The 12695-nt window shown below is 36.3% G+C and overlaps 1 protein-coding gene across 2 annotated transcripts in view; it reads right to left on the reverse strand.

Annotated features, from left to right (window-relative positions):
• Window positions 1-12695, reverse strand: part of ctnna2 (catenin (cadherin-associated protein), alpha 2) — a 450781-nt gene that overhangs the window by 410133 nt on the left and 27953 nt on the right. Inside the window, exons 1-2 of one of the 2 annotated variants that reach the window (XM_079617042.1) lie at window positions 10691-10888; window positions 9705-9811 (exon numbers count right to left, since the gene is read on the reverse strand). In XM_079617042.1, the coding sequence (XP_079473168.1) occupies window positions 9705-9806 (102 nt within the window). In that variant the 5' untranslated portion in view covers window positions 9807-9811; window positions 10691-10888. Of the gene's footprint in view, window positions 1-9704; window positions 9812-10690; window positions 10889-12695 lie in introns of those variants that run through there. The other variant, XM_079617041.1, reaches the window with a different exon arrangement.

Raw genomic sequence — 12695 nt, forward strand, 5'->3', positions numbered from 1 at the left:
TAGTTATATTAATTATGAAGACATTTACAGAGGGATTTGTAAATATATTATTCATAGCCTGATTTATATAACATTGTATTCCAAAAAACATGGCGAAAATCAATTTTTTAAGGCTATAGATAGTATATTCTGATTTACAGGATATAAAAGTAGATAATATCCATAAATCCCCCTGTAATTTTTTTCCCCCATCTAGGCTAATATGTGAACACAATGAAAAGATCATTTTGAACCTGGCTTTATCCAATACTCAGATTTCTTTTTTTTAAATATATGCAAATTTGCAAATATTTACTTAGATATTGCCTAATTTGCATATTTAAACATTAAATTACAGAAAATTTGTAATATTTTTTTTTTCTCATCTTAATGTAGATAATCAACTGGGAAAGTTTCATGGTGATATCTGCTAGTTAAAAAATGTACCCTATTCACCTGTAGTGTCTCGCCTTAAATGGTGTAGTGATATATGATGGGTGGGATCGCTACAGAGTGAGCTACGCCCTATAAACGGGGTTGTTGTACTCTGCGAGTGTTCAATAAAGTGCAGTCAATTAAGTGCATTATATTTTTTATTTAAAAAAAGAAAAAAAAGAGATCATTGTAATAAAATTGAGTAAAAGTATTGTAAAGGGAAAGAAAGCAAGACAAAAAAGTTATGATAAAGGATGTTTATTAAAGCAATCATTTTATTTTATTTTATTTTATTTTATGTTATAAAAGTATGGCATAGTATTGGTTAAAATGGGTAGAGTATGTTTATTATGCCAGAACAGTAACATTCTTGGATTCACTAAGTTACTTTTTTGGGGAAGGTGAGAAGTAGGTATGATGGGTGGGATCGCTACTGAGTGAGCCACGCCCTAAGCGGGGTTTTTGTACTCTGCGAGTGTACAATAAAGTGCAGTTATGTACCTGCTAGGCTGTGTGATCGCTGTCTCTGCTCATTCGCGAACACAACAAATGGGACAATTCTACACTTTGTAGCTTTTTTGTCTCATAAGTCCATTTATAAACTTAATAAAGGTGTCTTGCATTAAAAGCACTTGCAAATAAACTTTACAAATTGTGTCAAATAGTCAAATACTTAAAAGAGACTACAGTAAAAACCACCCATACATACAGAGTTTAAGCCTATATTAAGAGTGAAGTTATGCAGAAGGTTAACATTATTTGTTGCTGACACACAATGGAGATAAGAGCTGTACATGTGCATAGGGCACATCATTTGTTCTTTGAAATAGTAATGTACCCGATGCCTTTATCAAAACTGACTTACAGAAGTCCTAACCCTGGAGCGTTCTTTGCTGAAAGGTACATTGAATAGCTTAAGACTTAATCCTAGACTAATTTGATTATAGGGTATCTGCACATTTTGTAAAGTCAAATTTAAGGCTTTTTAAGACCTTTTTAAGACCTGAAGAAATCTAAATGAATACTGTACATTAGGGGTTTGCAATATTAACAAAAATATATCTCGATATTTTCAAAGTTTTGTTGATAATAATTAGATGATATTTTACTGATTTTGTACTGGTACCATGGCTGGTTTAGGCCTGTTGTTGACAGCAGACTCACAAAGATATTCATATTTAACATATTCTATCTATGCAGTGGTCAGTTCACAGTAGTGACTGAAATAAAAAAAATGATTAAGGGGCAATATTTGCCACCTTAAATTGATTTCCAGGGGCATTTTCACCTAAATATGGAAATTATTTCTAAATGTATTTAGAGGTATGCATCACCTTTTATGTCAAATTCTAACATTCAAATTAAATTCTATTAGAATAAGACCGTACCACTGTCAAATTAAATAATTAAATTAAAAACCATCCTTGCAGTGCAGAGGTGACACAGAAGCGGCATCCGAACTGGCATTACTATATTTACACTTAATTTGCAATTGCATAAATAAAGCTATTCAATATTTAAATATGAAATTATTTATAATTTTAATTAAAGGGTACTTTAAATATGCAACTAAATCCGCCAGTAGGTGGTCTTAATAAGCGATTTGTTCAAACGGCTGATTCATTCATTGAATCAAATGATTCGTTCAAAACGCGGATTTCAGTTTTTAAAAAATAATCGCTGTCTGTTGGACTACAGTTTCATTATGAAATTCTCGTCGGCGAAATAAAGGGGGAAACAATCAATATTGACAATATAAAAAGTAACACACAATGTTAACTTTATTGTTAATTTAACTGTTGTATAAAATAAATAGCACATTTGCAATTGTGCACAGGAAAACGGCACTCTTGCTCGTGATATTCTAATATAACAACATAATATGATATAAATATAATAAGACAAAAACTCATTTGGGGACATACCTATAACTGCACTGACAAATCACGCAGTGAAAGCAAGCATGAGAGACAAACGCGATGTCAGCTCGAACTCGCGGTGCCTCGTACGTAGTTAAAACAATGATTACAATATCATCATAGTTCATAGACAATCCTAAGCACAAAGAATGACATTTACTGACATTTACTCGTTCTCTTATCCTCTCCTCTCTCGCGCGCGCAGGAGACAGACGCAGGCTAATACGCTGCCGTAAATGACGCGAATTGTCACGTGAACAAGCAAATCCACAAAGATAGAATAATAAAAATAATACGTACGCTAATTAGATAGTTTTCATTTGGAAAGCATTTAGATACGTCTAAGTCAAAGTGTCATCTAAAATATAAGACCTTTCATAAGTAAAAATAAGACTTTTCATAAGTAAAAATAAGACTTTAAGACTTTTTATGGCCTTAAATTTTAAATATCGAATTTAAGACCTTTTAATACTTTTTAAGGATCCGCAGGGACCCTATGGTTGAAATGTTTGAGTTCATACTGAGACATATGATTTGTAAAGTTGTTAAGATCTTTTCTAAACTTCAGAGGAGACCAAAAAGAGACCACCAGAGTCTAGCTAAGGAGAAAAATCTGACCACAGTGTGTGATGTTGTTGAGATCTCTTCTAAAACTTGAAAGGAGACCATTGTGAGAGTGTTAGAGTTTTTGTCTCAGGAGACAAGTCTAAAACAGGAGACTTTAGCAAAAGTCTCCATTTGATGTTAAAGTAACCTCATTTAGGAGAAACATTTGAGATGTTAAAGAGATCTTTAAAGAGATTTTCTTTCCTCTGCGATGAAGCATCACAGCATGCGACACAGTATAGCTTTGTGTCATACAGATCAGATAAAAATGAAAGCAGTGGAATGTATTCAAGTTCGTTCCTCAGCTTTGACCTTATATCAGAACTCATCTTTCTTACAACACTTATTGACTTTAACCTATCTCAAGGAGACAGGCTCATTTCACAGAATACTTTGTTGAGGCGCCACTCCAATAAAAACCTGCGTAGGAGTGCATGTGTTTTGCTTAAGAATTCATTATGTCGCTTTTTTCCTTAAACGAACCGAATTGACACTCAGTTTGACAATAACCAAACTAATGTCTTATAATGTTACTGCAGAGGTCTTAAAGATTGTTTCCTTTGAAATGAAAGACAATTTGTCAAGTGGAAAATATAGAAAGACAGCAAGGTTTGATTGTGTTCTCAGAGGGCATTCGTCTGAGACATCACCCTTTCAATTGTCTATTTGCTTTGTACAATAGGTGCACAAAGACATTTGATTCCAGCTTGCATATTAGGAGGTTTTTTTGTTTTGTTTTTACAAATCACGACATAAACTGACACCAGTTAGGCCCAATCCCAATTCTACCCCTTTCCCCTTCGTCTAACCCTTCGCCTTCCCCTTGACCCTTGAAACAGAGTGGCAAGGCGTAGGGGTGAAAATATTCCCCTAAGAAATGGGACACCACTACTACACCGCTACACGTCATTATACGTCGTCGCCTACGTCACAGGAGATGCGCCGATGTTTATCACAAACTTCCAAGATGCACAGGACTTGTTTTCTGTGGTGTTGTATTAACACGTTGGAGGTACAGACCTATGTTTGTCCTATTTATTTATTTACTGTGTGAAACTGTGTGAAATACGACATTGTGTGGCGTTCATGTGCGTTCAACTCATAAATACGATCTTTACGAGATGACTTGAACACACCAATAGCTTGTGTGCTTTGTTCGGGGAGAGGAGATTTTTTTACAAACGTTTCTTTGAAGGAACTGACCGTAAATATGAACACAAGATTGAATGTAACATAAAGCAAATAATTATTTGTCGTTAAAATACTTATTAAAGTCAACAATTCTTACATTTATGGTCAAATTTTTTGCTTGGGCAGCCATTTTGCGTCTGTAGCCGGTGTATGCAGTGACACTTCTCATACCCCTTCGTTTGAAGTGTGGTCCCGAAAAATCTTCGTTTGAAGGGCTATCTGGCCCTTCCCCCTAGCCCTTCCCCTCCAACCAAAAGAGAATCGAGACAGCCCTACCCCTCCACGTGCACGAGCAAAACAGAGGGGAAGGGGTAAGTGAAGGGGTAAGGGGTAGAATTGGGATTGGCCCTTAACCTCAATACCTCTTCCTCTTCATGTAAGTAGCTGGTTTATTTCCAGAGATCCTCCTGAGATCCTAATAGAGTGAGTGAGTGGAGAAACGAAGCCTAATTTTTAGCTGGGATGCCAATTCCAAATAAAGTATTAACGCCATGTTAAGAATCCATTAGCATTCCCATGATTGCTTATGCCATTATGTGACAGAACAATGGTAAAGCTGAGGCGAACAACTTTGGGGAGTTGACATATTGTGCCGAGGAGTGTGCGAGAGAGAGAGAGAGAGAAACAACGAGGGAAAGAAAGGGAGTGTATAGCAAGGGTCGGGAGATGAAAGCTGAGCTCTAAATTTCACAAAAGCTGTAAATTGGCAGTATCAATCCGTCTCTCACCCAGAGAGCAAATGTTTTTATCCGCTTGTTTATCTTAAATCAAACTCTTTCTTTCACAGGCTGCATCTTATGTTCAGAGCTATTACATGCTTCCTGTACAACATTGCAAGGAACGGCTGAACAACTATTTGTATTTTGAGTATGAAATTGAGTATTCTTGTCTTTAAAACAAAATTTATTGTATAGCGTCACAGAACTTGGCAAAATTAGCAATGAATATATTAAAAGTAAGGGGGACCAATTAATAAAAATCACGATTTGGACTAGTGAACATTAAACTACAAAAAAAATTGCATGTTTTTTGCATGTTAACTGCATGTTATACGCGTCTCTGTCTAAATGAATGGCGCAGTGTACTACATTCAAGCACACATGACGCTTGTGGTGTATGAACATGAACTTAATACACACAGAATCTCAAAGGTCTTCACTACAACCTACCAACATAATTTGGTTTAACTTACGTTTATGATCAAATATATTAATATTCAAGGGTAGAATGCAATTAACAATGTTTTAAATAAAGTTGAATAAAGTTATGCTAAACGTTCGCCGCTTCCAGCTTCTTCACTAAGCCTTGAACGTTGTTACAAAATAATTTTGGAAAAATAAAAGGACTTCTAGAGGCCCTAGATATACAATTACACCAGCACTTCCTGACAACCTTGACTAGCCAATTATCCAATAACCAAAAAATAAAAGACATCTGAAAATGCACAAACGTAATTAAAACAACTACCCAAATAATCAAAATCCAAATGAAGTCCTTTAGGAAATGGGTACTCAATGTGTATATAAAATGCTTCCCTCTGTAAAAGTTACACCACACCTTATATGTATTTTTACCTGTTTAATTCCTAAATAGCAAAGTATTTAGACAAACTGTGTTTAAATAGATTGAAGTGAACAGCAACAGGATTTTTCTGGCCATTTAACCATATATTACATCTGTGTTTTTAAACTTTGCTGTTTTTTTTACAGACCACAAGGACACTTGCCAGTCAACCTTCATGATTCCACATAATACCAATTGACCCTTCGCAGGGAGCTTGATTGACAGGCGATCTGACCAATCATACTTCGCCATCCGCCATTTTGTCCGACAAAGCAGTCAGGAGAGTTAGTAGATTAACATGGGAGGATTTGAAAGGATTTTGAGTCTGACGCCTTTCCACGGTTAAAACAACATTCCTTCTTATGTTCATTCATGTTTATTTGATGCTATAAATTAACTAGAAGGAAGAGATGACCGGTTCACGAGCTGCTTTAACTGAGGCTCTACAGCGATCTGTCAGACACATTAAAGAGCCACAAAACGGTATTTATTGTTTACATTTCTTAAAAAAAAAAAAAAAGACCAAATTTGAAAGGTGAGACTTTGTTTAATCAAAAGTAACCTGGTCTGTCCTGTCTGTCAGCACGTTGTCAGTGTCCTCTCTGCTCCGCGATGTATTTTTCACTGCGTGAGAACATGTGTGGCGTGAGAGAGGCGTAGCTTGTCGAACATAGCAACAGTAACTAAAGGCGGGTCTTTGCGAATGGTCAATTGACTATTCCTACATGATCCCACATATTAACAATTGACTATTAATACCCTGATCATGAATTAGCTCAGAATGTTCAGAAACCCCCAGGGCAATGGTATTTCTGCAATCACCCCCTTCCAGATCAAAGCAGCCAATTCACATAATAGTCAGACAGACTGTTGGCCTCATATTCTAACATTTTTCCAACCTATCTTTGAAAATTCAGCTTCGGGGCATTTAGATCCAGACAACTGGACTGTCTGTCCTCAGAGCTGTGCATGGTAAATGGCATCTCTGTGAGAGGTCAAGGCACATCATAAGATCAAAGCATGTGTGAGTGAATGCAGGAGAGAAAAAGAACATATACCTGGATTTGTATTACTACGTCTATGGATGCTAATTTATTTGGTCAAAATAAGCTTACACCAAACAAGTTGGCATCCAAGTGTACAGTCACAAGGTGTTTAGTACAGGACATGAGTGTCAATCCCAAAACATTACAGTGCGTGTATGAACTAGAGCCTTCCCCCCACCCCCCATTTTCTCTCACAGAAGAGCCAGAATGGAGCTGTCTATAATTTAATGTATAGAGAGGTCATGCCCGGCATCTGCACTCAGCCATTAAAGCTGTGAAAAGAAAAATGCTCCAGGTCTGCTTTTAATGGGAAGTTTTTATGGGAAGACATGATTTTGGTTTATGAGATCTAACACTTCATTCAGGCAACTTATTCCCTGAGAAAAAACATAAAAAACATAAAACAGTGGTTTAAAAACACATAATTGCTCAGAATATAGAAAATACTGTTTAACGGGAAATGTAATTTTCCATCAGACAATAACGATCTCAGCTTTTTTGAAGGGAAAAAGTCTGTACACCACCAATCAGAAGTTTGGGGTTGATAAGTTTTTTTTTTTTAATTGACTGTTTGTTTGTTTGCTTATTTTAGTTAGATAGTTTTGTTTAGTTTGAGCCTCTTATACTCACCAAGGGTGAATGCATTCTATTAAAAATGCAGTAAAAACAGTATTATTGTGAAATATTATTACAATTTAAATAGCTGATTTCTATTTTTATTATTTTAAAATGTTATTTATTCCTGTGATGGCAAAGCTGAATTTTCAGCAGCCATTACTCAAGTCTTCAGTGTCACATAATGCTTTAGAAATCATTCTGATAGGCTGATTTGATACTCAAGAACCATTTTTGATGGACAGATGGTTCAAAAGAAAAGCATTTGCTTGAACTGAAATGTTCTGTAACAATTTAAAAGTCCTTGCTGTAACTTTTGATCAATTGAATGCCTCCTCCTTATTGAATAACAGTATTCATTTTCTATAACTAGCCTATATTGCTGATCCAAAACCTTTTAACGGTTGTTTAAGTTGACCTTCTTAGTACATGGTGACTATGCTACCAGTAAAACTTGACTGAATTTGTATCTCATGATATATCCAATGACAAAAGGCGGCTATGAAGAGGTTCTAATTTAAGATAGCTCTGGTTCGTTTATCATTTTGCTCACTGCATAATTCCCATAGTTCCAGTTGTGTTTTTAATGACTTTACTATTTTTTTAAATGAGGCAAATAAGTTGTGTTCAAACTTTTGACTGATGGTATGAAAGGCCAAGAAGTTTGCTTGTTTGTTCATTTGCAAACTGTGCTTAGTATTTTAAGCCTAACAAACCCTAGATATACCCTAGACACAAGTAAACAAAGAAAAACCAAGTCTAAAATGAGATTCCTGCTGTGAGCTCTGGACTTCAGGAAACTGAACAATGTAATATCCAGCATCAACCTATATTCAGCCTGCACTGCTCTGACAAAGCCTTAGAACAGTTTTCTACACTGTCCAGCAATCAGCCAATGCAAGGCAGACTTCAAACACGCCATTAATGACATTATGATGATCATCCCTGATGTACAGTAAGTTAATTTTGAATATTAAGGGCCCTATCATACAGCAGGTGCAATGCAGCTTATAATTTTCTCGTCTTGCGCCACGTTGTTTAAATAGCAAATGCATTTGCCCCATTTGTGCGCCCATGGGCATGCTGGTCTGAAAACGAGGTGTGTTCAGGCGAATTGTTGCGCGTTGCTATTTTGAGGCAACTGAAAAAGACAACTGAAACCTGGTCTAAAGTCAATGGCGCAATATTTTTTTTGTTATTTAAAGAGCGTGTTAGTAATGTGCGCCTATAGGCAGGTCCACAACGCGCGTACACTTTGTCCCGTAGATGGTCTGCTCACGCACTTTAACCTTGGGCACGAGCAAATCCGTTTCCTCACTAGAGAAGCGTTCAGTTTTTCCGCTTGCAAATTCCGCCATGTAAATAGCGAATCCGCCATGGTGCTCAAAAAACTCCACGGAGATGTTGCCTAATGCCTCAGAAAATCCGATCTACCTGTTTACATCATATGACAGACGTATTGACACATATCTGATTTATATCTGATTTATTTTCACATATGAATGAGGCCTGTCATAGAACACATCCGATCTGTGTCACATATGAGCAAAAAATCGGAATTGGGTCACATTTCATTGACAGTGTAAACGAGGCCACTTTTCAGCACTTTTCATGTTAACACAAACAATGATAAAAGTGAAGAGTTAAGAGTCTGACATTGCTGTGTGTGTGTGTGTGTGTGTGTGTGTGTGTGTGTGTGTGTGTGTGTGTGTGTGTGTAGGGGGGGAGGGGCGCCATTGGGTAAGTTATGTCAAAAGGGAGGCCCACTGTCTTAGACTTTGAAAACCCCTGCTTTAGACCATGCGCTTAGATCGTTAAAATAGGGCCTTCAATATTTGTTTAATGAGGCTCATCAGGACATTTTGACAATTATAAGGCTACAATTATAAAGCAATTATAAAAGCAATAAATTGCTTAATATTTTGAGATTAGCAACCAAAAACCATGCCCACTTGGACAATTAACACTTCCTCACTTCCATATCAGTTGACCACTAATGTTTAAGGCCAGTTTACAACTAACGATAATGGCACAGAGAAACAATATTGTAGGAATCTCAGAATTATGTATTTACTGCTGATGAATAATAAAAACATTTACAGCAAATCAGAATCCATCCTGCTTTAAAGAGCTTGAGCATTTGCTTATCATAAACAGAACTATATTGTGTTGGTGTGGACACCAATATAGTTATCATTCTTGGTGTGACGGGCTTTAACCCAACCCAAAAACACAGCACAGCTAAGGATAAAATTATCAACAATAACAAAGTTTAAATAAAATTTGTAGGTTAATCAACCGGACCTGCAAATAAGTAACGGCAAGCATTGTAAATCTAACAGGACATTACCTGTGTGACCAGTGGCTCCAACAACCTCTCCACAGTCAGCGTGCGAATCTCAAGACTCTTGGGGTCCCATTTTAGCAAGACTGGGGACGTAGCACTCGTCATGTTTACTGTGGAAAGAAAGGAGATAAGAGAAAAAGAGAGTGAATTTTTGAAAGGATGAAAGAGATGTTAAAAACAGAGAACGACAGTTTAATAGGACGATAAAAGGAAAAGGTGCAGACATCACAGGATCGGTTATCAGTTTCATGCTTCATGACTTTCTTAACAAAATCAAAGGCCGGTGAGTCTGCTGCACATCTATTATTAAAACAGAAACGCTTCTCCGTTGAAAAGTCTTTAAATGTTGCACATCCATCTCGCTAAACTTGAGACTATAAAAGATTCAGATGACACATTATGTTACAGGCTAATGACTTCAGAATGAGTCTTAATGTGGGATCCAGACATTGTTTTGCAAGTCAGACTGCATTATCTCACTTTTAATGGAACAACCAGCCTGGTGTCATTGTTAATACATAGGTATTAATACGTAATTTTCAAAGAAAACGTACTTATTTATTTCTACGTTTGGATAGATGCTGAAACGTATAATATGGACGTCTGCAACGTAGCCTACCATTACGATTTTACAGCTACAAAACTTTAACTATTTACGAATATTTAATATCAAAAAAATATTTGTATAATTTCCATTTTATAGATACATTTAAGATCCATTAACCCTACTCCCAAACCTAAACATACCCATTTTATAATATAAAAATGATAAAACATAGGCCTAATGGACAGAGATACATGTGTAAATGATATTTTGAGCCACTACGTTACTCCTACTCATAAACCTACCCGTAACTATTTCTTAAAACTACGTAACGTTAGGCTACAAATTATGAAGAAAAACATGACGTTAACAGACAGAAAAGTGTAGGCCTAACGTGAATCACAATAATGTAACGTATTTATTGCAAAAATGTCAAAACCGGTACCAAAAGTCGTTCATATGACGATGTGTTGCAGTTGCAGTCCTATCTGGCAGCATAGTTTTGTATGAGGTACAGAGCAGAATTTAAGTTATTAATCCATGAAAATGTTAATCTGGCTTCGCTCTGTGAAGGCGCGCGCGCTTCTCCATTTCAAATGTAGTAGCCTACACCGACTGAAACACGGCATGTCGCAATCTGTGACGAAGCCAGAGCCGTTGAAAGCATGATATCTATGGTTGAAAGCATAGATAGGTTGAAAGGCTCTGGGGCGAGCGAGAGAGCCAAAGAGCGTTTGATATTACTGCCGTAAAACATGTCGTAACGATTCCCTTATTAGACATTCTCTGGCGCAATTTTTGAATTTTGAATTCATCATCACGAGCGCGGGATTTGACGTTTACGGTCGCTCGCTGCTGATAATGGATAAAGGGCTGAATTTGGATCTGTTTCTTGCAAACAACGTATGCATTCTACAGATTTTGATTACATCAAGCTAATAAAATTGATGTCTTTTGTGAATTTATGTTGTGTTTTAGTGTATTATACAATAGGAGAAAACGCCTTTTGTGTCTCACGGTAAATAAACTATAATATTACAAAATGGTTAAACGATTAAAGAAGGTATTTTTAAGGTTTATTAAGTGTATTCTTCTTTAACACCATGCACGTTAGGTTAGGCTAATCCGTAATGAGTTCGCAGTAGAAGGCACGAACAGAGCAAAATGTTATTATTTAGGCCTATTACGTAAACTGCATTAATAAATGCGACTGAAAACGTGATAAGATAATGCAGGGTTGCCAACTCTCACGCATCTGGCGTGACACTCACGCTTTCAGCATCGCTCTCACGCACACGCGCGAGTGTGTCCGAGCATAATATAGCTTGTTATAAATTAAATATACATTTCAGCATTTGGATGATCTGTAGCCTATTGGTATAATCTGCAGCGTTTTAATTAGTTTACATGATGGTAATAAAATAAAACTCCAAAATAACCTGAAGGGAACGTTCAAATAAAACATCTTTGTTTGACCGGTTGTGAACACGTGCGGCAAACACGACTAGAATTTGGCTTAAATGACCTCTGATGATGACCTACGTTCTCTGTAGGTTATAAAAATAAAACCCCAAAATATTTTATTTTATTATTTATGTTGGTACATTGTTCAGTATTTTGAGAGCACTTTTTGTTAGTGTATACAATGTTTTATAATAATAATTTAGTTTAATTTAGTGTCCATTGCGTTAATTTAACATAGGCTATTTATTATTGGGGGTATTTCTTTCTTCTTCTTTTTTTTAAGTAAAAAAAACTACCAGCGAAATAGTTACTTTCGCTGGTAATTAGTTACTTTTGTAACAATGTAACTCAATTACTAACTGAGTTACTTTTTGTGAGAAGTAGGCTAACTATAACTAATTTCTTTTTTAAAGTAACTTACCCAGCATTGCTCAAATGCGGATGCTGAGCAAACCTTTTCAGTTATTGGCCTAAACAAGACTGACACCAGGAACAGACTGTCACTTTATGGCACCCTGTCATCAATCATGACAATGAAAATGAGCCTTGAACCCTGCTTCAGATACGAACCTCCTGCAGTGGTAGTGAAGCAGGCCAAACTGCCACTGCCATACAACAGGCCTAATGTGTGAAACGTGTGTGTTGTGGTTTTCTGGGGAGGTGGAGTAACTATTATGTGTCCCTTTTAATTTGAGATTTCTTATTGATGTTGTTGTTTTACATGTTTGTTATTTAATCACCTCTATCTTTCTTTTTTTATAGTGCAATCAATAAATGAATTGTATATTCTGAAAAAGCGTTTCCATTCTATTAGGTTATTATATTTTTTTTGTATAAATCAGGGTTTATACTAAGTAAACAAGGACTGACATTTTTAAAATTAGGTTTAGGGTTACCAAAAAATGTATCCGTGCACACGCAGTGAAATTTTACAGAAAAGTCTTACTCCAGCCAAAGTCTCAAAGTTGGCAACCCTGTTAATGCTA

The sequence above is a fragment of the Phoxinus phoxinus genome (genome assembly GCF_949152265.1).
Source record: "Phoxinus phoxinus genome assembly, chromosome: 6".
NCBI classification, from domain to species: Eukaryota; Metazoa; Chordata; class Actinopteri; order Cypriniformes; family Leuciscidae; genus Phoxinus; species Phoxinus phoxinus.